The 25,869-nt window shown below is 43.9% G+C and overlaps 1 protein-coding gene across 1 annotated transcript in view; it reads right to left on the bottom strand.

Moving 5' to 3' along the window:
• Positions 1–2,922: 2,922 nt before the first annotated feature.
• The window catches only part of Clic6 (CLIC family member 6), a 39,421-nt gene continuing 16,474 nt past the window's right edge, over positions 2,923–25,869 (bottom strand). The window contains exons 2-6 of the mRNA XM_090331364.1: positions 14,822–14,931; positions 14,212–14,337; positions 13,628–13,734; positions 12,402–12,583; positions 2,923–4,145 (exon numbers count right to left, since the gene is read on the bottom strand). Coding sequence (XP_090187490.1) covers positions 3,984–4,145; positions 12,402–12,583; positions 13,628–13,734; positions 14,212–14,337; positions 14,822–14,931 — 687 coding nt within the window. The 3' untranslated portion in view covers positions 2,923–3,983. The remainder of the gene's footprint in view (positions 4,146–12,401; positions 12,584–13,627; positions 13,735–14,211; positions 14,338–14,821; positions 14,932–25,869) is intronic.

Here is a 25,869-nt window from a genome sequence, read left to right as displayed (position 1 = left end):
GATTTATATGATGTCTGTACGGTTTGGTGCATGCTTAGAATGATGCATCATTGGTTCTCATAATTGCAAAATAAAAGAAGGGTTGGGTTTGCTCATTTTTTAAAAAAAAAGGGAGGGGCATTATTTTAAAACATTTTTCAAAAGCTAATTGTGAACCCCTCAAAGTGAGGACTCAAGTGGCACGTTGTGAGGGTGAGTTATGAGTCACTTCTGCTGGGTGCCGAGAGGAAGCTCTGATCTCCACCCACTGTGCATGCACACATGTATGTGTAAGTGTGCCTGTGTGCATGTGACAGGATGGTTAAAATGAGTGTGTGCATGTACGTGGTATATCTATTGGGAAAGGGGGAGCCATGTGTTCAATTCCTGGAGACCTGAAAACTAGAAAGTATCTATTATTTCTTGCTGTGGTTAAATTGTGGTTTATAATTACCTAAAAGTCCTCGCTGTGGCTAAATTCATTGGATCTCCACAATGTACAACCCCATGCTATTTTTGCATTCTTTCTAGCCTGCTTGTATAGGTTCTGTGGCTAGAGAAGAGTTTGTTGTTTTAATTTTCTGTCAGGACTCTCTTCCTTTGTGGGGGAGCTGTGGCTTGAATTCAGGGGCTCATGAATTATGTAGGTGCTTTACCACTTGAGTCGTGCCCAAGCTCGGGTTTGCTTCGGCCGGTTTTCAGACAGGATCTTGTGTGCTGGCTGTGATCCTCCAACCTGTGTCTCCCATGTGTTTTATTCTGAGGTTACCCCAACCACAATAGCTGAGGTCACAGGCACACACCTTCATGGCTGACTTTCTGGTTAAGATGGAATCACTGACTTTAGTCCCAGCTGGCCTATAATCACAATCCTCCTTATTTATACCATCTAAGCATCTGGGATTCCAAGTGTGAATCACTACTCTGAGTCCTTATCAGGCCCCTCAAGTGACTAGAAGAAAGAACAGAATGCTCTCATAATGAGACTCTCTCACCACCTCCAAAAAGGAATGGCTCTCTATCCATATGGATATGACTGGGGAACAAATAAGTTAGGCTTCTAAAAACCTGTGCTCTAAGCTGGACACTGAGGGACCGTATCTAGCCACTCAGAAGGTAGAGATAGGGAGGGCTAAGGTTAGAGAACAACCTGGGTAAAGAAGTCACAAGATTCTCATCTCAACCAGTAGTGTGCTTCCTGTCTGGAAGTAGGACTCGATCTCAAAAATAACCAATACAAGATGGACACTGGTGGCTCACACCTGTCATCCTAGCTACTCAGAAGGCTGAGATCTGAGGATCACAGCTCAAAGCCAGCCCAGGCAGGAAAGGCTGTGAGACTCATATCTCCAATTAACCACCAGAAAACTGGAAGTGGAGCTGTGGTTCAAAGTGACAGAGCAGGGCCGGGAGTTTGGCCTAGTGGTTAAAGTGCTTGCCTAGCACCCGGGTTCGATTCCTTGGTACCACATACATAGAAAAAAGCTGGAAGTGGTGCTGAGGCTCAAGTGGTAGAGCTCTAGCCTTGAGAAAGTCCAAGGACAGTGCTCAGGCCCTGAGCTCAAGCCCAGGACTGGCAAAAAAAAAAAAAAAAAAAAAAACAAAGTGCCAGAGCACTAGCCTTGAGCACAAAAGCTCAAATAGAGATAATCTCTAGCTCAAACAATTTAAAAAGAAGTCCATAAACTTCATTCTATTTTTTTCTTATTTTTTCCTGGGAACTGGGCTTGAACTCGGTAACTCATGTTGGATTAGCTTGCTTCACTCATGGCTGGCATGCTACAAATTGAATCATGTATCCAGTCTAGCATTTTGCTGGTTACTTTGGAGAGTTTTATAAACCTTTGTGCCTAGATTGGCTTCACATTTTTATCCTCTCTGCTTCCCGAGTAGCTAGAATTATGGGCATGAGCCACCAGCATTCATTTTACTTCTTTACATCTAACAGGTGAATGAAAAGTATGTTTAAAAAAATTAAAGAGATAAATTCCAGTTCAAAGATTTTGTAATCTGTTTAATGTTTTAGGCACACGGTGTTGGATCATTTCAACATCTAACAGTACAAAGGCATCACTAGTAAGGTCTAGTTTACCAAGTTTACACATAACATTGTAAATCTAAACTAAAAATCTTCAGGAAAGCAATTGAGACAGTTATTGTGAACAAAATATAATAGATGCACATCTGAAATACCAAAGCAGACTCCCAAAGAGACGCTGAATATTCCTCATAATAGTGACCCACAGTTGACAAAGCAGACATCTGGTACAGAACCACAGCACCCTGGGATCAAGGAGAGAACACGAGTGCGGCCACCACGTCCCAGGGGAGTGGCTGGTCACACGTTCAACCCTCTTTCAAATAGCTATCAGCCTCCTGGATACACTGAGAATAAGCATTTTATAAAAGCATCCGGCAATCACAGTCAACTCATCAAGAAGTCTTTTCTACAAGATGCACGGGACTATCAAGAAATAAACCTGTGAACCTTGCTGATATCTACGTAGCCTCGCACTCTTCCTCCCGTGCCCGGGCTGGAGCCCCATTGTTCACACAAAGCTAGGTGTGTGTAGAGGAGAGGAGGGAGGGGCTGGGGGAAATGGAGGAGGAAAAGCCACATATAGGGCAGAAACTTTCTGAGTCAGTCATTTCCGCTTCCTCTCTAACTAGACCATTTACCAGAACTGCCCAAAGTGTGGGACTCCCTTGGTTTTAATCTGGAATTGAATCTCCCTGGGTTTTCCCTGCCTGACCTCAGAGGGAGAGATAAAGAGCACAAGAAGCAACAATGAGTGGGCCAGCCCCCACGACATCACGTACGTGGAAGAACAGCCATGAGGGAGGCTTGGTTCACACTCCAGTGGGTGGGGGGAGGAGTGTGAGTCATGAGCTCTGAGTCATGGCTAACCTGTAGAGTCCTCCTTAAAAGCAGACTCCTCGAGAGGGACGGGAGCGGACGGGGAGCTGGAACTGAAGGCATACTGCAGGCTCTCCTCTACCACCCATGCCTACACTGAAGGGAGAGGTAGCATCATTCTAGAGCCAGGGACAAGGCATCCTAGAGTCCAGACACATCTTAGGGCCACTCCTGATTCTGCTGGCTCCATGAACTCTGTTATCTGCCATCCCTCTATAACCAATCTAACATACCCACTTCCACCTCCCCAGGCCCATAAACACCTTTGTGTTTATATCCTCTATGAATAATCACTTTCAAGGCCCCAAGTGGTCCTCTCACCAATCCTTTAAACAAATCCTTCCTTCTTTATAGGCTTTGACACTGTCTTTAAAGTATTAAAACTGATAACATTTTACAATTTTGAAAACAATAAAAATAGTTAAGAAGAAAGTAGACAATATCTGATTATGAAAAGTAACAACAACAAACATGAAATCTGAGCCACGTGCTGGTGGCTCACGCTTATAATCCTAGCTACTCAAGAGGTTGAGTTCTGAGGACCACTATTCAAAGCCAGCCTGGGCAGAAAAGTCTGTGAGACTCTTATCTCCAACAAACTATTCAGAAAAGGCTGGAAGTAGCGCTGTGGCTCAAGTGGTAGAGCACTAACCTTGAGCACAAAAACAAAATGCTTAGAGACAGCACCCAGGTGCTGAGTTCAAGTCTCAGGACTGTCACAAACATGAAAAAGAAAAAAGATTTAAAAAAACATTAAATTTGAAAAAAATGAGGGACTTGAACCCAAAGCCAATTTGCTTTGAAACTTTAACTGCAAAACATATGCCCTATATAACATATATCATGGTGGCAGTGTGTGTCAAAAGTATAAGGGAACACACACTCGACACCTGTGTGTGTAACAGGCAATGGTATGCTAGGACCCATGGATGAGTTGATATAAAAGGCCACATGACATGTAGTGATGATCTGTAGATCAGAGCATTATCATTATTTTGCCAAAGATAGTCATTGGGAGAAAGGCATAGAACACTCTTTTTGAAGTCTAGCTCACTCAATGAGAAAGAAAAAGAAAGGAAAGCCGGCTTTACTTCATTCTTTTTGCAACATCTGAATATGCATGCTCAATCTCCTGGTCGGCTGGGCAGGTATTTGTGAACTCATCTCTAGTGTAAGCATTGTTCAAGTATCGCCAGACGCCAGTCATTTCAGAAGGAAATTCAAAATCTCTGTATTTCTTGGCCACAATCTGAAAACAAAGAGGAAACAATCAGGGAAGGGGAAAGTCCACTATCTGTGATCAGATCCGACCAGCCATTCATCGGAGGCACAAACCCAACTCCTGAGGTCGTAACACATTGTGTGGACTGACCACAGTGACATTTTGACTTTTATTAGGGAGAAGCAGGGTGTCTATGGTCCTGGACTCAGAACTGTCACTTCCCGTGGTCCTGTCCAAACCCACAAACCATTCTTGGGATGGTCCACATTCAGTGTGTGTGTGTGTGTGTGTGTGTGTGTGTGTGTGTGTGTGTGTGTGCATGTGTGCGCACCAAGACCAGGACTTGAACTCAGGACCTGTGTGAATTCACTTTGCCTTTTCTTATTCTATAATGTGAGCCACAGTTCCACTGCTGGCTTCTCGGTGGTGAAGTGGAGATAAGAGTCTCACAGATTTTCCTGCCTGGGCTGGCTTCGAAGCATGATCCTTAGATCTCAGCCTCCTGAGTAGTGAGGGTTCTAGGCATGAGCCACCAGTGCCTGGCTTAAGGTGCCCATTCTTTACTCTTGTTGCTGCTTTCCCAAGTATCGTGCATGTTATTCCCACACACGTCCACCGTGCTGCTTCTGAGCAGTCTCGTTGATCGTGGGCCTGCCGTGTGCAGAGGTCCAGTGTAGAAGCAGAACGGTGTTGTCCTCGTTATCGTGGAAACAGTGTCCACAAAGAAAGGATAATTTGAGGAGCCGGGAGTTTGGCCTAGTGGTGGAGTGCTTGCCTAGCTTGCACCAAGACCTGGGTTCGATTCCTCAGTACCACATACATAGAAAAAAATTCCAGAAGTGGTGTGGTGGCTCAAGTGGTAGAGTGCTAGCCTTAGAAAACCCAAGGACAGTGCTCAGGCCCTGAGTTCAAGCCCCAGGACTAGCAATTTAAAAAAAAAAAGGACAGTTTCAGAGCCAGCAGCATGAGAAAATCAGCAGGTGAGAGGCAGCAGGATGCTTCCTCAGGTGAAGAGGTTCTGGGAGGTACTTCATCCCAAATGGCCGTGTGTAACATTGACGACTGTTATCTGTTTGTTGGAGGTGCTATAACAAAATGCTACTCACTGGGTAGCTTGGAATAAGAAAATGTATTTACTCATAGTTCTGGAAGCCAGAAGTACAAAGTCAAGACTTCATTGGGGCCCCGTTCTCACAGAAAGCTCTCGGAAAGGATTTTCCTTGAGCCTGTGTCCCGGCTTCTCGTCATTCCCTAAGCGATGGAAGCATAACTCTAGTTTCACATGGCATTCTCCCTATGTCCGTGCTTCTGTATCAAATTCCCTCTTGTTTGAGGGAATGACAGCCATACTGGAGCCTTTTTAAAGGTCTGACCACCGCCAAGCCGACTTTATCTTAAGTAAAAGCAACTACAAAGATGCAGTTGCTAGACAAGGCTGTGTTGTGAGGCCTTGGTGGGCAGGATGTCAGCATACAAATCCAGGCTGGGAGAATGTAACAATCCCACATGAGATGCAGACCGGGAGTTCTGCCTCGTCATCTCCAATCTCACTGCTTCTTCAGTATCTGAGTGGAACTCACCACGGAACTCACCACAAATTAGATCTTCCGCGCTTATGTCTTTGTAATTGGACTCCGCAGCCATCGATACAATGTGACAGCAAATTAGGACCAAATGACTTTTAGAAAGCCTCTAACATGGTTTAGCATCTTTTACTTCAATTCAAACCTATCGATGGGCTTGTTAGAAATTCTACTTTGCTTTGCTTTGCTTCCATTTCTCTTCAGAGCAAACCTGAAAAGTCTATCCCTTTTATAAATAGAATTTCGCTTTAGTATTTTTTTTCTGAATGTAATGCCTTTATGCCTTTCTAGGTGTAGCATGCATTTGTGTGTGGGTAACTTTCTGATAACTCAGAAGAATTTAGTTTACCTGTTTCAGTTGGTTCCTGTAACACACTGAATTGTGTGTTGAATTCTCTTTAGAGCATGACTCAAGTGGAAGAGTGCTTTGAGTTTGGCCCCTAATACTGTTAAATAAATAAAGCTCTCCATTTTTTGATATGTTAACTTTGGTCCTGGGCACTGTCCCTGAACTCTTTAGTCAAGGCACGACCTGTATCATGCCCACAAACCTCTACAACCAAGAGCCAAAGCAGCTCAAGTCTCTTCTTCTTTACCTCATACCTAGCCTCAGGTATTTCATGCTAGCAATGGAAAATGGATTGCTAGAATGCCAAAGTGCTCATGAAAAGCTCAAGAAGGATGGGAGAGAAAACCGAAAGGGGTGACAGTGATCAAGATCCACTCTACTCATAACTGACAAGTTGAATGATAAACCCTTTGTACAACTACTCAGTGATAATAAAATATATAATCCAAAATCAAGAAGAAAAACTCAAAAGGCCTATACTCTCATTTCTTGAGGATATGGAAAAGCTTGGAACATTCCTTAATTTGCTGACCAAATCTTCATGATTTCTCATCTGTCTTTTTCTTTTTCCTTTCCTCTTGCTATTTTCCCTCTTCCCTGTTTCATTAGCTCTAACCCCACAGAAGTCTGACTTGGATTCGCAGTTGCCTTTTAATAAAACAGATATACTGAAGCTACAGGGTTTTTTTTTACCTCTAATTAACTTTTTACCTCTAATTAACCAGAGATAAGCCAAAAATAGAGCTGTGGTTCAAGTGGTAGAGTGAGAGCCTTGGATGGAAAAAGCCAAGTGAGAGTCAGAGGTCCTGAGTATATAGCACACGTGCACGCCTGTACACACACACACACACACACACACACACACACACACACACACACACAATATTAGCATTAGAATTAGGGAATCCTCTTAAACTCACAGAGGTCATTATGGCTGGGAAGAAAGGTTGGGAAATCTCGACCTATTAGGGGCTTATTTCTTTCCTCTGCTTAGCATTCACTAAACAGAAGGCCACTTCTCTTCTGCTCCATTTCCTGCTTGAGCTGTGCCTATGGATGAGGAGGATAAACTGTAAAGATGGCACATTTGCATAGCCCTCTCTCAAATCTGCCTCTGTAGAAATCTCTGCCGAGCTGTTCCCTGCCTCCTGTTTAGCCCACTGCCCACTGCATATTCTTGAGTTGGGTGTTGAAGGACTTTGTATTGCATCTTTTTTTGGTCCATCATGGGGCCTGAACTCTGGGCCTGGGAGCTGTCCCTGAGCTCTTCAGCTCAAGACTAGTGCTCTACACTTGAGCCACAGTGCCACTTCTGATTTTCTGGTGGTTAATCAGAGATAAGAGACTCATGGACATTCATGCCAGGGCTGGATTTGAACTGCAATCCTCAGATCGCAGCCTCCTGAGTAACTAGAATTACAGGCATGAGCCACTAGTGCCAGGCCACAAAGCACCCCATACACCCCTTACGTTTTTGCCAGACCTGGGGTTTGGACTCAGGCTCTGAGCACTCGAGCTTTCTCAAGGCTAGAGCTCTACCTCTTGAGCTACAGTACCACTTCTGGCTTTTTCTGTATATGTGATACTGAAGAATCAGGACCAGGGCTTCATGCATGCTAGGCAAGCACTCTACCACTAGGCCACACTCCCCACGTATCTTGTCCTTTTTGAGGGTTCTAAACTTTGCTAAAGACACTGAGAAACATAATTCAGCCTTTCGGCAGCTCTCTCTGGGTGCAGTTCCTTTGCCTTCAGGTTAGCGATGTCATTCTTTTGTGGCTTCATAAGAGAGGATGCGAATACTCTATTTTTATGTTTTTTTTCTACTGGGTTTCAGGAAGGGGCATTAATTATAAATCCCCTTACTCTCTCATCTTTTACCATAATTCCCTCAGATTGAGTCTCATTTCCTTTCAGAATTACTCTATCCTGGAAGGTCATTAAGCTGTTTGGGATATTGAGTGCTAAATGGCTTTGAAATTTCTTGGTGTTATACTGGAATTCTAGACCGCTTTATTTCCCTCTGAAGTTGCTCCCTTACACTGAAATGTCAAAATAATTCTCTCCTCACTTTTTGTGCTGGCACTGGAGCTTGAACTTTGGTCCTCATGCTGTCTCTTTAACTTTTTTTGCTCAAGGCTGGCACTCTATCACCTGAACCACACCTCTGTTTCTGGCTTATTTTCCTGGTCAACTGGAGAAAAAAGTCTTTTGGATTTGTCTTCCTGGGCTAACTTTGAACCAGGATCCTCAGATCCCAGCTTCCTGAGGAGCTAGGATTATAGGAGGGAGCCATTACCACCCTCCATGCATAGAATGCTAAATAAGTAGTAATTGTTTTATATAGGGTGCTAAATACCTAGCAATTAATACTATATACCTGGGAAATTTCTTTTATTCCTTTTTGTGATTAGGATGTAAAATATCTTCACCCACCCTCCAAAAAAAAATAAAACACTCAAGTGATGAAGCCTTGGTCCTCAGCTGGCAGCACTGAGGTAACATAGATGAGGAGATCACTACCACCATCAGTGAATCAATCCATTGATGACCAAGTAGCCATTCAGGGGGGCCCTACAGAAGGAAGGAAGTCCCTGAATGTGCCTGTTCAGGATGAACCTTGTCTCCGGACTTTCCCTCTCCCTCCCTCTGCTTCCTGGATGCCATGAAGTGAACAACGTTCTTCAGTCACTCTCTTCCACCATGACGGTCTGTGTCACCATATGCCTGGCAGCAATGGAACCAGCCAGCCATGGCCTGCAACCTCTGAAATCATGAGCCAAAGTAATCTTTCTTCCCTCAAGTTGACCTCCCCGGGTACTGATTCCTGCATCCATTTTTCATACCCTTTTACAATGGTCCAATGAGTCACAGCAAAGGCTAACAAGCAGTCCATGAAATGAACTAATCTAAAAACCCAGTGGCAGAAATACCCTGCTGGATGGCTCCTAGATTCAGGAAGGTTGGAGGGTCTGAGATGCCTTCATTGGAATTTTAGTGTCAGGGCACTGGCAAAGCTACTGAAAAGACAGATCAGGCAAGGAAATTAGTAACCTGAACTTCAATAAGGCAGGGAGAAAAAGATAAAAGGAGGGACGAAGGCAGGAAATGGAGGCTGGTCAAGGTAACCTGAGCAATGGCACCAGACGGTGAGAGCCCAGGCCATCAAACAAGTTACTAGAACACGTAGTGACTGACTTGTATTTGCCCATGTCTCTCTCATCCTGTCTGCTTTTATGTCAAACATAGCCATGGACCTGGGGCATTTAATAATCAATAGACAACCTAGGGTGAGGCCTGGGCTTTTTTCTGATATGTCAGAGGCTACTGAGGAACAAAGCAATAATGATGAAGACAACTAGCAAGTGACATAGGGACTGAGAGGCAACAACTAAGAGTACAAGTGTGAGACAATCTGCCTGAGAACCCTAATGGTCACCCCGAAAACTTGCAATTTTCTAAATCAGGAAGTAAATCAAGGGACATATATTTTCCTAAAATCTCCTTAGACAACTCTTAAGCTAATATTGAAGTACTGGTCCAGGATGTGTCCCATTCCTGATAATATGAGACTCACAATTCTCTTAGAGTTATCAGCTATCCAGGAAGATAGAGGCCAAGCCAAGAAGCTGTCAGCTGCTTTTAGCTACTTAGGGTTTGGGGCTTGAATGCCAGTCTTGAAACTTGTTCACTCAAGGCTAGTGCTCTACCACTTGACCTACATCTCCACTTCTGGCTTTTTGGTAGTTAATGGGAAATAAAAGTCTCACAGACCTTCCTGCCTAGGCTGGCTTCAAACCTCAATTATCAGATCTCAGCCTCCAGCGTAGCTAGAATGACAAGTGTATGCCAACCAGTACCTGGCTTGAGAGTCCTTATTAAGATCCAACAGAGGAGGAAGGAAGATGGCGCCGAAACAATAGGGACCCAGCCCAGCTCTCTCCCACAAAAAGAGAGAATCAGGGAATCCCACGAGACAGCTGTCTTAAGAAATCAACAACTACAAATTCAAGAAGCAACAGAGAAGTATACAAACTGGAAAAGAAAGGGAGATAAAGCTTATAATTCTAAAACAACTAGAAGGACAGAAGTAACAAAAATAAAATTGGAAATATCAGAGATTGAAATAAGATCTAATACATAAAATTAATAAATCAACAAGTTGGTTCTTTAAAAGGGTCAACAAAATTGACAGACCCCAGGCAAGATTAATCCAAAAAAGGAGAGGGGAGACTCAAATAAACAAGATTAGAAACCCTACGGGAACAATCATGACCGATATCTCAAGAAATTCAGTCCATTATGAAAAAGTACTACCAGGGCCTATATTCAAAGAAACAGGAAAATCTATTTGTATTTGGTTATTTGAAATTGGATAGGAAAGGGGGGGAAACAAGATGAGGGGTGGAGGTGGGGGGAGGGAAATGGGGACCAAGACATGTGAAAGGGTATCAATGTATGTGAATTAATGCACCTTCTATCTGGCAAATATCATGTAACCCTTCTATTAATTACAATAAAAATAAACGAAAAAAAGAAACTGATGATTTCTTAAATAAATGTAGGCTACCCACATTGAACCATGAAAAGGTAAACAAATTGAACAAACCAATTTCATACAATGAAATAGCGAAAGCAATTAGGGAAATGCCAACCAAAAAGAGCCCAGGTCCAGATGGTTTCACAGCGGAATTCTAAAGATGAAGTCATACCTATACTCTTAAAACTCTTCCAAGAAATAGAAGCAGAAGGAGCAATACCAAACTCATTTTATGAAGCGAATATTACTCTCATCCCCAAACCAGGGAAAGACACAACAAAAAAGGAGAACTACAGACTTATCTCTCTAATGAACACGGATGCAAAACTCCTCAATAAAATACTAGCCAACAAAATCCAGAAACAAATTTTAAAAATTATACACTACGATCAAGTAGGCTTCATCCCACAGATACAAGGCTGGCTTAACTTTCTCAAATCAATTAATGTAATACATCATCTTATAGAGCTAAGGATAAGAATCATATGATAATTTCTCTTGATGCAAAGAAGGCATTTGAAAATACAACATCCATTCATGTTGAAAGCACTAGAAAAAATAGGAATAAGAGGTATATTCCTTAAAATTATTAAAGCCATATAAGACAAACCTACAACCAGTATTATACTGAATGGAGAAAGTCTAGAACCATTTACCTTAAAATCGGGAACTAGACAGGGATGCCCACTCTCTCCACTTCTCTTCAATACAGTGCTGGAACCCTTAGCTAGAGCAATAAGGCAAGAGAAGGACATCAAAGGGATCCACACAGGGAAAGAAGAAATTAAGCTACCCTATTCGCAGCTGACATGATCCTCTACCTGAGTGACCCAATAAGCTCCATTCCCAAACTCCTAGAATTAATAAACTACTTTAGCAAAAACACAAGATACAAAATTAACCTGTGTAGCCTTCTTATACGCCAACAATATGCAAACAGAAGGACAAAGCAAGAAAATGAACCCATTTGCAATAGCCCCCAAAAGAATAAAATACTTAGGAATTAACTTAACCAAAGGTATAAAAGAATTATTTAATGAAAACTAAAAGCCTAATGAAAGAAATTAAAGAGGACACCAGGAAATGGAAAGACATCCCATGCTCATGGGTAGGGAGAACCAATATAGTGAAAACGCTATACTGCCAAAATTGATATACAAATTCAATGCAATTCCCATCAAAATTCCAAAGACATTCTTTACTGAAATAGGAGATATAATCCAATAGTTCATATAGATTAATATGTATCTATGACATACAAAGATTCAGCCTAATTTTAATTATGTTCTAAAATCTAAGTGCCAGGGATTGTATATAGAGATTTTCATCTTGAATACTTGTTTGTTAAATACGTCATTTGAAATTTGATGTAAAAATCAATGTTAATAAATTCTCTAATAAAAAATTTTTAAATGATTCAATAGAACTCTATTTGATATTTCTAGAAAAAGCTAAAGGTCCTTAGCTTATCGTATTATTGCTAGCAACACATCACCTCCCAGCCTCCAGTGTAAAATGTCAAGACAGCCTTGAGTTCCTCAAGTCCCTTTCCTATAACCTCAGCTTGAGAAATGTGGTACAGGCAGAAGGGCACGGGTCAAGTTCACGCTACTTCAGGGAAACATCTGGATCCCATCCTTCCATGAATCTGAAGCTAGGAGCTTGGCTGCCACAAGCCAAAATGAGCTCCTTTTTAATTCAAGAATTCACATTTCAGGTTGTTTCAATGTCTGGCCCAACTACAAGTCAAAACAAAGTCAAACAAAGCCTCATTCATGCATTCAGCCCAGAAGTCAGGAGGACAGACAAACCTTAATAATGTGGAGCTTGGGTAAGAGGTTGCAGTCAGCCAGTGTGAGCTCATTCCCATCCAGAAACTTCCTTCCAGAAACAGCAACATCCTCGGTGCTCTGGGCATCTATTTCATCTGGCAGAGGGCTATTCAAGTAATTATCTAGCTTCTTCAGGGCACGTAACAGGTTCTTTTCATAAACTAAAACAAAAAGGTAAGAAATGGCTATACTCGGCCATGCAGTTTCGTGTCACTTATTTTTTCTACCTTTGTTATTTCTTCTTTAGATGTGAGATCTTGAAATTAGTACCCAATGCTTTTGGTCACTGGCTAGCCCGCTACCAACCTCTCACATCACTTTTCTCTAACTAGGAAGGAGAGAGCTTGAAATCCTTTCTTCCTGAGACATGGCCAGCCAATGATGGGTGTCACTAAAAAAACGACATGGCTGTGGATGAATAAGGACTCACTCCACCATGAAGAATTATTGTGCTATCCTGTACACAACAGGGCTTGCTCTAGAACCCTATGTATTCAAAAGTATGTATGAGGCCTGGTACCCTAGCCACTCAGAAGGATAACATTTCAGAGTCATGGTTCAAAGCCAAGTTGGGCAGGAAAGTTAAAAAAAAAAAAGGCAGGAGTGGAGCTGTGGCTCAAGTAAAGTCTTAAGTGAGAAAGTTCAGGAATAATGCCAGGCCATGATATCAAGCCCCAGTACTAGAAAAAAAGTGTGAAAAGCATGTAACAAGGTAAATGCTGCTCTAAGCAGTGACAAACACCTTGAAGGTAAATATATTACACTAATAATGCCAATTACTGCTCCCCAATTCTCCCAAGCCTCAATATCCTCCAAGTCCCAAGAGTCAGAGCTGGGAATATGACTGGATAATAATGGCTCACATTTCTAGTCCTGCCTTCTCAGGAGGCTGAGATCTGAGGATCATGGTTCAAAGCCAGCCCAGGCAGGAAAGTCCATGAGATTCTTATCTCCAATTAACCACCAAAAATTCAGGAAATGGAAGTGTAACTCAAGTGGTAGAACATCAGACTTGAGTGAAAAAAGTGAAGGGACAGTGCCCTGGGTTCAAGTTCTAGTACTGACATGGTTTTTTTTAAGCTATTTTTTTTCCCATATTTTCAGACTCCATTACTCTTTCTAAAATCAGTCTGAGTTCCTAGATCTTATAAGCAGCCACATGAGGCCATGTGGAGAGAGAAAACAGGAAGGGCAGAGATACTCACTGTCGTTTGCATCCTTCTTGGTGTTTTTAATAAATGCAGAGAATTTGGCAAACACATCATTTCCAGCTGAGTTAGATTCGGGGTGCTGAGTCCCCAGTTTAGGGTACCTTGAAAAGTTCAAAATTGGAGGATCACAGAAAAGTTATGTTGGAGTTATAATAACACAAAAGGGAAAAAAAGTATCTTTCTCTAGGCACATATAGAATGGAGAGACTCCCTTTAACTCTTTTCCTAATCTCTTCTTCATCTCCAAGGCTGGGCAGAGACATCATATGGGAGAACCACATTGGAGCCAAAGACTCTTCTTCCTGACAATCATCAGTCCTGGGACAGTCCTTGTTGGTCTGAGTTCCCGAGACAGTCGGATGAAGAGGATGGACTAGAATGTTCTTTCCAGCCCAACTCTCCATAACCTTGAATCCTAACACTACTCCATTACCTCCCAGTAAAGCACACAGACACACACACACACACACACACACACACACACCATGGATACCTCCTCACCACAGCCGTGGAAAACTAAGCAACGCACAGACAAGACCTGTGCACCAGTCTCGGGGAAGAAGAACACTCACAGGTACCTTGGGGGAGCTAACTTCTCCTCTAAGAACTCTTCGATCTTATTCACATCAGTCTTGACTTCCCCATCAAAAGTCATAAAAGGAGGGTTTGTTCCAGGAGCCAGATTCTGCAGGTCTGCGGGTTTCCTGGGTAGACAGGAACGCCAGCCGATCAGGAGGTGCCTTGACCCCAAACAAGCTTATCCTTCCCCATTCGGAAGTTAAGAGTCCCAAGAAGATCAGCTTTCCCAGCCTCGTGAGCCAGCAGCCGTGTTCAGATGGGTTCAGGGAAGTCCTCGGCCGCACCCAGCTTGGGTGCCAGGGCATCCGACTTTGCAATTCACTCACGCTCCAGGAATTGACATGTCCATCTTGCCATGGGTCCTGAACTGTGAGTGTGTGTGTGTGTGTGTGTGTGAGAGAGAGAGAGAGAGAGAGAGAGAGACAGAGACAGAGAGACAGAGAGACAGGGAGACAGAGACAGAGAGAGAGAGACAAAGAGACAGAGACAGAGACAGAGAGACAGAGAGATAAGTGAGAGACAAGAAAGAAGAGAGCGAGAAAGAGAGAGAGAGATGCAAGTGAGGGATGAAGTTAAAGCTACTTTGATGGCCTGCACACTTTGTCTTACCTTTTCAGATCCACAGTTGTCACATTAAATATAACACCTTTCAGCCAGAGGATCATAAAGAGACGCTGTGAGAATGGACAGTTTCCGATACTCTCCCCATCATAGCCAGCCTGCAAATAGACAAGAAGATCTTTAGCTGAGCCAGTCTCTCAGTGAACTCTCCATGCCAGATACCACAGTGCACATACACAAAAGCGGTAGGAAGCTTTATGAATGGTCATAAAACCAGAGATGGTCTTCTGACACCATGTAACTCAGGGTCTGTGCCAAGTTGTAAGTGAGTGTGGGAAGAGAGAGAAAGCACACACCCACACGTGCACACACACACGCGCGCGCACACACACACACACACACAGAGCCTTTTTCACACAGCCTGCCAGGTTGGGTCTCTGAGTACAAGTTCACAGAGGAAAAGAACAGAAAGTGGAACCGAACTCCCTTCTTTACCAAAGTCAAAAAAGAACAACCTCTTCTTTTGTTTCATCTTCAGATCCAAGAGAGGCAGCAGGCCTCTCCAGCAAAATCATTGTGTTGGAAAACACATTAGCTGACTTGCACACCGACACACCATGCACAGGATGTGTGTTTTGGTTTATACAAATTCTAACATCCCTAGACATGAACAATTCTGTTCCCCTCTTCTGAGTCATAGAGGAAAGACAAGGAATCCTTGTAGATTACTACACATCTGGCTTTGAGGTAGATGGATACAAAATAATTACTTCCCAAATCCCCCAGCGCCGTTTCTGTCCCCTTATAACCCAAATACAGACATAGAAAACAACCCACTGAACATATCAATCTTTCTTTGAGGGTGTGGTAAAGAAGAAAGACTAGCCAGGTGCCAGTGGCTCAAGCCTGTCATCCTAGCTACTCGGGAGGCTGAGATCTGAGGATCATGGTTCAAAGCTAGCTGATGCCCACCTCCAGTTTACCACCAGAAAACTAGAAGCAGTGGCCCTATGGCTCAAAGTGATAGAGTGCTAACTCTGAGCAAATAAAGCAAAGGGAGAGCATTTGGGCCCTGAGTTCAAGCCCTAGTGCTGGCAGTGAAAAGAAAAAAAAAAAAGAAGAGGAAAAAGACAAGAACTGGAGACATAAAAGAGATTCCTGCAGGGCTTGGCAACACCAAGTCAGAGGAGTGATGGAGAGAACACTGACAAAGTTGAGAAACACTTCTTACCATTCCCCAAGTCCTTGACTTGGATGCAAATAGCTAATATCATGCTGCTGAAGGGCATGGAGGTGACTTACACATGTCCCTCACATCCTGCTATGCTTTAGGAGAATGTGTCACCCCGAGGTTCTGGCACCAGAAGCCTACTGCCCAGTGTAGTGGCACTGAGAGATGGTGTGGGCGCTCTAAGAAGCAGAACCTAGGAGATGGTGTAGAGGAAGTTTTTAGGGACATGACCTTCAGAAGGATTAGTGCTGGTCTCAGGGAGTAAGTGCTCACAAGAGCCAGGTGTTATAAAAAGAACAAGGCCAGGGGGCTGGGAAGGTGGCTTAGCGGTACAGTGATTGCTTGGCATGCATGAAGCCCAGGGTTCCATTCCTCAGTGCCACATAAACAGAAAAAGCTCGAAGTAGTGCTGTGGCTCAAGTGATAGAGTGCTAGTGTAGAGCAAAAAGAAGCTCAGGGACAGTACCCAGGCCCCGAGTTCAAACTCCAGGACTGGGGGAAAAAAAGAACAAGGCCAGTCCTTTCCCACTACTGGCCTCTTGTGTCATGATGTGATCTCCATATGAACTGTCATGTGGCTTGGTCCCTATGAGAGCCACGCAGAAATACAGCTTAAAGAGACCTCATTTCTTTGCACACTACCCCAACTCATGTATTTTGTTGCAGCTATGAGAAACAGACTGATACATATCCTCTGGCTTTTTGCGACGAAACCAGACGTAGGTGACATGCACACAGCCACATTCAAGCCACAAAGTCCACTTCTGTCACAAAGAGTAAAGAAAATTGAGGTGGTTCAGAATGACAGGTGAATGAAAGGCAGAAAGTGAAGGAAAGAAAAAAATGAGGCCCAAGAAAATTGAAGGAAGAGTTTCCTGGAGGCAACTCTCTGACTTTAGGGATCTGAAGTCACCAGGAGACAACAAAAGATCATTCACTAAGCGATGTTCTGAAAGATTTAGGGGATACATGTAGTACTGGAAATCAAACCCAAGGCCTCACAAACGCTAGATCGGGGCTCTGCCAGAGAACTAAATCCCTTCCCCAAAGAAATAGTAGCCAGTAGAAAGCTTTATCACATCATTAGCCAGCAAGTCACTGCAACTGAAACCACAAGGAGAACCTACCACGAACCCACCAGAAAGGTGAAGAGGTCTGACAACACCAAGTGTGAGCCAGAATGCAAACCATTGGAGGCAAGAGCACACATTCAGGCAGCTACTCCAGCATCCAGCAATCCTCTGCCAAAGCTAAGCATCCATTTACACCATAGGACAGAATTCCTACACCCCACAACGCAAAGTGCACTGGGACACATTTAAGCAAATCTCTTCACAGCTTCAGAATGAAAGGCCAAACCTAAAAACAGCCCAAATATCATCACAACAGAATGTGCTATGTGCACACCATGAAATATGACACCACAGTGAAAAAGAATCAGCTGCAACAGAAGCAACAGTGTGGTGTAACACACACACACACACACACACACATACACACACAATTGAGAGACACAGACAGACTCAATAGAGTCCTGCTTGACTCAGTATAGGTGAAGTTCAAGCTCGAGAACTCTTCTATGTGGAGAGTGGTCAGAAGAACACCAGACAGAAGGAAAAGACCTAGAAAAGTCAGGAAGGATCCTTTCCAAGTGGAAGAGACATTCTACCCTGGAGATAGATTCCTGGGTATATTCAACTGACAAAGTCTTAAGATGTGAGTATTTGATTGAATATTAATTGTATCTCAATCCAAAAGGAAAGAAAAGAAAAAGTAACTTTGAAAAAAACGCAGTTGGCCATGTCATGAGAAAGGGTATCAATGTTTGTGAAGTTATGTACCTTCTAAGTGGTGAATATAATGTAACCCTTCTATTAATCACAATAAAAAATATTTTAAAAAATGCAGTTGGATTCAGAGGGGTTTTATATGAGGCCTAGGAATTTGATTTTTTTAAATGTTAACCAAAAGATTGTTTTTTCCCATATATTTTTATTGTAATTAATAGAAGGGTTACATTATATTCGCCAGATAGAGAGTACATTACTTCACATACATTGATACCCTTTCTCATGTCTTGGTCCCCATTTCCCTCCTTCCCACCCCTGCCCATCATCTTGTTTTCCCCCTTTCCCTATCCTATTTCAAATAACCAAATATGCATATATACAATATATCAGATAACAAGGTAAAATACTGTAACAATATGAGATAACAAGGGACAGCAAAAGAGATGAGAGATAAAGTAGTACATTAAGGACAACAATCATTCATTACATGGCTTTTGTTTCTATATCCTGGAGGTCCTTTCATTTAGCTTCATACTATATGGCCTTATGTATCTAGGTTTTGTTCTATTATAAATCTCTGCTAGGAGAGCCCAAGGTTTCTAGGAATTTGATTTTTTTATATATATAATTACAACCTCTCCAATATGAGAGTTTACAAGAGGTCAGGACCCAAGGTCTAGGACACCCAGCCTTAGCTGGTGTGAGGCAACAGGAAAAGTGGTACTAGGGCTGTCCATGTGTGAGCCTGACACATGGGGACACCCACCGGGATGACCCATGAGGCAAGAAGATTTATAAGGCTTTCTAATTAATAAATAGCAGCATAAGCATGGAGATGGTGACTGAGCGTCATCCATTTATCTAAAAATTAGCCAGAATGCTGAATTTAGGGTCTCCTATGCTCTGAAGGCCTGGCTTCCACACTTCTTCCACTCAGAGTTCTCTCTGCTTCCAGCCAATACCTATTTGTCTGTCTGCCTATGGGTGGGGAGGGTCTGAGAAGGCCCCAGGGGGGAGTTTATAAAGTTGTTGGAAGACTGAGTGACAGAGGCATGCCTCCCAGTCCTGCCTTGAGGTTACACAGCATCCCAGCCATCCTTGAGCTGGGCTGCCTGAGAATGTGGCACATTCCCCCAACACATGTCGCTGCCTGCTGCAGCTCTGTGGACAGTCAAGCCAAGCAAAGAAGGGTGAGAGAGAAGGAACTGAGGGACACAGAGCCATGCTGTTTGGCTGGTTCTGACTTGTCCTGCAATTTAAACCTCTTATTTTTATAATAGCTGCACCTAAGCACCGTAAAGTCTAGAGTAAGTTCTGTAGAGCCTGGCAATTGTTCGCTTGTCTTCCCCGTATGTCTCTAACCTTTGGAATCCCGCCATAACTCCTTCTGAATGCAGCAAATCCCTGCAGATCCCCCCCTGAGAGTCTGATAAATCTCACCTTGACAATGAGCCCTGTGTCTGGAAGGACTGCTCTGAGGCCGGTTCTCGCAGATGGAGAAGGGCTGGGTGACTTAGCCTGGCCCAGTCATTAATGCTCTCCTACTCAAATCTGTGTTTTCTTGCCATTCCTGAGTCCTGGAGCTATCTCCACAGGAGGAACAAAGGCTCTAAGAACCTCTTTTTCTTCCCTTCTTTCTTTCCTTTTCTTTATCCCTTCTTCCCCTTCCTCCTCCTTCTTTCATCTTTTTCCCTTTCTGTCTCTCTTTCCTTCCCTTCATTCTTTCTTTCCTTGTCCCCTTCCTTTCTCCCTGTCCGTCCTTCCTTCCTTCCTTCCCTCCTTCCTTTGCTTTGTTAAGACAGCAACTCACTATATAGCTGAGGTTAGCTTTGAACTCACAATCCTCCTGCCTCTGCCTCCCAAATACTGGACTTCTAGGCATTTAACATCATAGCCTGCTAACCAAGACATTGCTTTAAAAATAAAAAATTGCCTGTGTCATTCTACTCTGTAAAAATTTAGACTTTACATGATCCTTTCTGTTCAGCAGCTGGAAGCAAACATCTGGCCGTGTGTGTGTGTGTGTGTGTGTGTGTGTGTGTGTGTGTGTGTGTGTGTGTGTGCAAGGACAGACTATGAGACCACGGCCCAGCGCCTACACCAGAGACACACTCCCTAACACTAAACTGTTCCAGCACCATGTGACCAGGGACCTGAGGGCCCAGGCTGCTAGGCATTTGAGAAGAAGTAGCTAGCTGCCCCAACTGCCAATAAAACACGATTTACATACCCAGTGTTGCTTCATCTTAAATTACTCTAAAACTTCTTTTTTTTCCTGTCTTAGTCTGTTGTAAATGAGGGGGTTACGGGAACAGGGAGGGAGTGACAGGACGCCTTGCTGCCTAATTTTATTACTTTAATGTGCTTCAGTGCTGGGACGTGCCAGTAAAAATAAAGGCAAAGATAGCCCATCTCCACAGGGATTCTTGAGCAATAGTGGGAAGGTATGGCCTTGGCTGCTTTCATTAGCCAGACAAGATGATAGGATAAATACTTCTATATGAAGAGTGAATAACTGACAGTTGCCATAATTAGCATGCTCGGTGTACACATGAAGTTTTATTTTTCCAATGCTGATAATTCTCTCCAGCTAATTGCACTCTGGATTCAGAATTTCTCAGCAGTGTTCTCAGCCTGCAGGGGAAGTTTTCATACTGTATACATACATTTCTGATAACCATCAAATGAAGTAGCTTCAGAGATGGAGTGTCTTCTTATTTTTCCTTTTGTCTTTCATTCTTTTCTTTTTCTTTCTTTCTTTCTTTTTTTTGTTGTTGTCACTGTCGTTGTCATCGGTGGTGGTCACAGGGCTTGAACTCGGGTCCTGGGTGTTGTCCCGGAGCTCTTTTTTGCTCAGGATGAATACTCTCCACTTCAAGGCACAGCATCACTTTTCGGTGGTTCATTGGAGATAAGAGTCTCACAAGCTTTCCTGCCTGGGCTGGCTTTGAACGACTTGGGTAGTTAGGATTGCAGGTGTGTTACACCAGCACTCAGCTAAGAGCGTCTTTTATTTCCACTGAAGATGCAGGTGCCTAAGAAACCCAGAACTGCACATCTGCCTTCCCAATTCATTGGTGTTTTAGTAGCTACCACAGCAACTATCAAATGAACATTCAAGCTTAAGAAACTCCTTTCCCAGGTGACACTTGCTGTGGGAGATGCTGATCCACTCACCAAGGCTCTTGTTTTCTTTTTTGTTGTTGTTTATTTGTTTTGTTTTGTTTTGTCAGTCATGGGGCTTGAACTCTGGGCCTGGGCATTGTCCCTGAGCAATTCAGCTCAAGGCCACTGCTCTATCCCTGAGCCACACTACCACTTCCGGTTTTCTGGTGATTAACTGGTGAAAAGAGTCTCCCAGGACTTTTTAGTTCCCCAGCTAGCTTTGAACCATGATCTTCAGATCTCAACCTCCTGAGTAGCTAGGATTACAGGTGTGAGCCACCACACCCGGCTACTGGGGTTTTTTTTGTTTTAGAATTTATTAACATTGATTTTTACATGATATTTCAAATGACATGTTTAACCAACAAGTATTCAAGAAGGGAATCTCTACCAACTATTGTTTTTTAAGACTACATTCCAACTGAGAAGGTCTTGGAAACTCAGAAGTCTTCCATGGCTTCCCAGAAAAAGGAGCAAAAGTCAGAAGGGAGCTTGGTGTGGGAGAATGAGTCCGTTCTCAGGAACAAAGTGGCCAAAAGAATGAGCTGGAAATGGCTACCTTCATCTGCTTCCTGAAGCTCCAGCAGGAGTGCCCGGCTGGCTCACTCACTCATTCATTTGTTCATTCATTCATTGTTTTGTGGTGGGAATTAAACCCGAGGCCTGTTCATGCCAGGCAAGGGCTCTACCGCTTGTGCTGAGCCCCCGTCCCCCGCACCCCGCTCTTCGATTTGCATTGTGTCTCTGAGACAGAGGCTTTCGAACTTCATGCAGACTAGCTCCCCACTCAAGCTCCTTCAAGTCAGCTGGGATTTAAAGATGTGTCCCTCCATACATGGCCTGGGTACATTTATAGTGAAAATAAATTGGCTTCTCCTACGTCTGGGGTCTAGGAAACCCAATATGCAGATGCCAGCCTCTGGTAAGGGTTTTCATGCCACATAGTATGTGGTAGTGACAGAGAGAGAGCGGGGGGAGGGGGAAAGTAGGAAAATGGGGAATACATTTTGACAAAGCCACGGAACAAGGGCATTGATCCAGGCACCTTGGGCTATTCATTTGCGCATCTTGATCCTCAGTTTCTCCATTTTGAAATCCAGGGATAATGTGAGTGATAAGGCTCCTGATCCACCTGAACATCCTGGGCGCCTATTAAACGTAGCTATTATTGTCATTATCATCATCGGTATCATTACTCCCCAACCTAATCATACCCAAGGCAATTATGAAATCCAGGGTCGTTTTTTTAATAAGCCTCAATTAGAATGATTTTCATGCCCAACTACACAATTCTTAAAGAACCCCCGACTTTTTCCATCCTATATCTATTCCAAGTGGGAATTAAGAACTAGAGTCCTTTTCTTAATTACAAAGAGAACCGGTCGTCAGCCAGAAAGCCAAGAGGTGCTCTGGCACCCATGTTGAAGCCATATAACTCTCCTTGTGAAGAGTCCAGAGGAAAGACCAGGCGACGAGCATGTCCTGACCAAAGCTGGGCTGACAAATCCAAGGGAGCAAGTGAGGACCAGCCCTCTGCTTACGGGGGGCAGCAGGCTGATCTCCTTGGTAACTCGTGGAGTGGGGGATAACGGCCACTCAGCAGGCACAGCTGCCTTTTGTCCAAGCTCTTCCTTCTCTCAGGCCCCATCAAAGGCTCTGCACTGTGTCTATGGCTTTTATAAATCCTGCTTACTAGAGCCTCAGTCCTGTCCGGTGAGTGCTCAAATGTTTCCTAACAGTGTCCAGTTGATGAGCTTCCCTCAAGCCAGGACCCTGCCAGCCTTCTATCAGAAAAGGAGATGATGGCTTCCAGCAGCTCCTGAGACATCTCCTTCCAAAGCACTCTATAAAGCTCATCCATGGAGCTAGCTGCCACTGTTCTCGAAAGCTCTATGAAGGACCCCTACTCACAGAGAGACCACTCCTCTTCCCTCAGAAGAATCCTGAAGGCCCAGCAGTATTATTTCCTTTGCTTTTTGTTTTGTTTGGTTTTTGCCAGTCCTGGGGCTTGAACTCAGGGCCTGGGCACTGTCCTTGAATATTTTTTGTTCAAAGCTAGGGCTCTACACTTGAGCCACAGCACCACTTCCAGCTTTTTCGGTATATATGATACTGAGGAATTGAACCCAGGGCTCTGTGCATGCTAGGTGAACACTCTACCATGAAGCCATGCTCCCAGCCCCCAACAGTATTCTTGATCCCCAAATATCTCACCAGCCTGCCAGTCAGGACCCCTTCCCATCACCCGAAAGGACAATCGCTGAGTGATCAACTCCTGCTGGTTTGCCCAGGATTGTCCTGATTTTAAAGCCGACTGCTGTAGAAACACAAACTACTCAGGAGGCATAAATAGGAGGATCACAGATCCAGAATGACACCCCCAACACATACACCTCTAATCAGTTGGTGGCTCAAGTGGTAGAGCACCTATCCGGAAAGTATAAGACCCTGAATTCAAACCCCGGTACTGACAAAAACAAACAAGTGAAAATCCCCTGAAAGTCCCCAGGCAACCCTAGTGTCCGCTCGGAGAAGATCCTTGGCTTCAAAGATGAGGCAAACATCTCTCCACCAGTGTAGCATAGCTGGGCAGGTCAAATTAAACACTGAATACCAACATGGCCCCAAGATAAGGCCTCATCAGATGCCTGAGGGAGACAGCAGATAGACAGGGAGATTCACAGAGCAGCAGGAAGGAGTGTGGAGCTTTAGATGTAGCTTGGCAAACCCTCCAAGTGTGTACAGAGCCAGCAAACAGCTTTCAGGCCACGTGTGGGGCAGTCAACTCAGCCTGAGAGTCAGAGAAATCAGGCATACACCCAAGGGCTCCCCACAAATGGGCCAGAAATGAAGACCCTCTTGTTTTATAAATTCTTAAATCACTCTCAACCAAGGTTTCAATGTAGCTGTGACCCTCCATAGGGAAAAGAAGAGCTAAACCTGAACCTTGGTCCAAGTCAAGTAGGGAAAAAAATAAGATATCTTTAAAATGCCAGAGATCTGCCAGGCACTGACGAATCACGCCTATAATCCTAGCTACCCAGGAGGCTGAGATCTGAGGACTGTGGTTCAAAGCCAGCCTGGGCATGAAAGACTCTCATCCCCAATTAACTCCCAGAAAATCAGAAGTGGTGCTGTGGCTCAAGTGGCAGAGCTCTAGACTTGAGCTGAAGAGCTCAGGGGCAGTACCCAAGCCCAGAGTTCAAGCCCCACAACCAACCTTTCCCCCCCCAAAATGCCAGAGATTCCAGCTCTGTCTTTTTACACATGTGATTAGGAACAAAAACTGGTGGTGTTGTGAAAGACTAATGGCAGTGGTGATGGTGATGATTTTGAGAGCAGCAGCCAACAAACACGTAGCCTTTACTCTGTTCTGCTAGATTTTCAATGTGGCGAGAAGAGATTCAGAGTCACCTACTCGAAACTTTAGGAGAGCACAGACACACCTCTTCATCTCAAGAGGATGGAGGACTGCCACGTGGGTACTTGCTCTTCTTAACTCTTTTTATTTTCGATTCCCCCACAGGCTCTCAACTGTCAAGCTGTGGAGAGATTTCATGAGGACATTGGCGCCCCCTGTGGTCCTGGGGTGTATGGCATACCTAACACCACAGATTTCATCCATCCCTGGTTAGGTTCATATGGGAAACATCCCTCCTTTTGTGCACCGCCTCTCAGGGACAGAATCACAGCTTTCATTCAACTTCAGGTTCCCTGATACACAGGGTTTTCATTAAAAGAAAAAAAAAACACAAAACAGAAAGGTTTGGGAAAACTAGTCCTAGTTGATCTCCCTATCCCTAACAACCCTTCTACCACACACACACACACACACACACACACACACACACACACACACACACACAAACACACGCGCCCGCCCATGCACTCAAGAGTTTAATATCATTTTGGATCTCCTTCTGAAAGTTCTTCATCAGTGAACACAGCATCACACTGTAGATAGGGCAGTTTATAAACAGAGAGCTCTTCAGATACTACAGACATCATAGAACTATCTGGAAGCTTCCCCCTCCCTCATTTCTCATTCCAGTCTGGCTTAACCTATACAAAGGAAGGGCCTGGCCCAAGGCCAAACGGGATCAGCTGTTCTCCAAACAAAGAGAAACACAACAGGTTGGCCAAGGCGAACACTCTGGCTTTATTAGAAGGAAGTCTTGCCTGTGTCACATGCTTTCTTTGGCAAATCTTGTAGTTCCCTTCTCACTCTCACTCCTGGGAAAAGGAAAGGCAAAGGAGGGACTGTTTCATGACTCCCCAGCTCTAGACAAGCCTGAGATTATAGACACATTATTGTCCCAAACCAGTCAAGGAGCAAACCACACAAAAGCTCCTGCTTTCCAAGGGGTGGGGAGAAGGAGGGAATGGAGAGCTGGAATGCTAAGTAACCAGAAACCAAGATCCCCAATTTGTAGCAAATTGTACAGTGATCACAGCAATACAATGTTGGTGGCAAAGGTTCAGTTCATCTGCTTCAGGTGAACAGATACCAGATATACTGATAAACAGAGGGCTGGGGTTTTCAAAATACATTCATTTATAATCCCACGTGCAGCTGCATAAACAATGGCAATGTTTTTTTTTAGATCTGTGTTAAGGAACAAAGCTAAGTAAGACTGGGAAAACTAGAATTCGAAGAAGCAGCCAACTTGCTTTCATGGATTGAAGGAGAAATCCTCACGAGCTAAGGGAGGTAGACCTTGATCAATCCCCCCCACACACACATACATGGGATCTTGGGAAGTGACTGGATCACAAACGCCTGACCTGATCAATGGATTCATTCCATGATGGAGTCATAATAATAGGTCAGCATGATTAGGAGGTGTTGAAAAGGAGGCGCTGGGGCCTAGTAGGAGGAAGTGTGTCTCTGGGGATGGGTCCTAGGAAGA

Source organism: Megascapheus bottae, chromosome 1 (assembly GCF_031878675.1).
Source record: "Megascapheus bottae isolate mThoBot1 chromosome 1, mThoBot2.hap1, whole genome shotgun sequence".
NCBI classification, from domain to species: domain Eukaryota; kingdom Metazoa; phylum Chordata; class Mammalia; order Rodentia; family Geomyidae; genus Megascapheus; species Megascapheus bottae.
The sequence above is the reverse complement of the archived record's forward strand: the minus strand, read 5'-3'. Positions and strand labels throughout refer to the sequence as shown.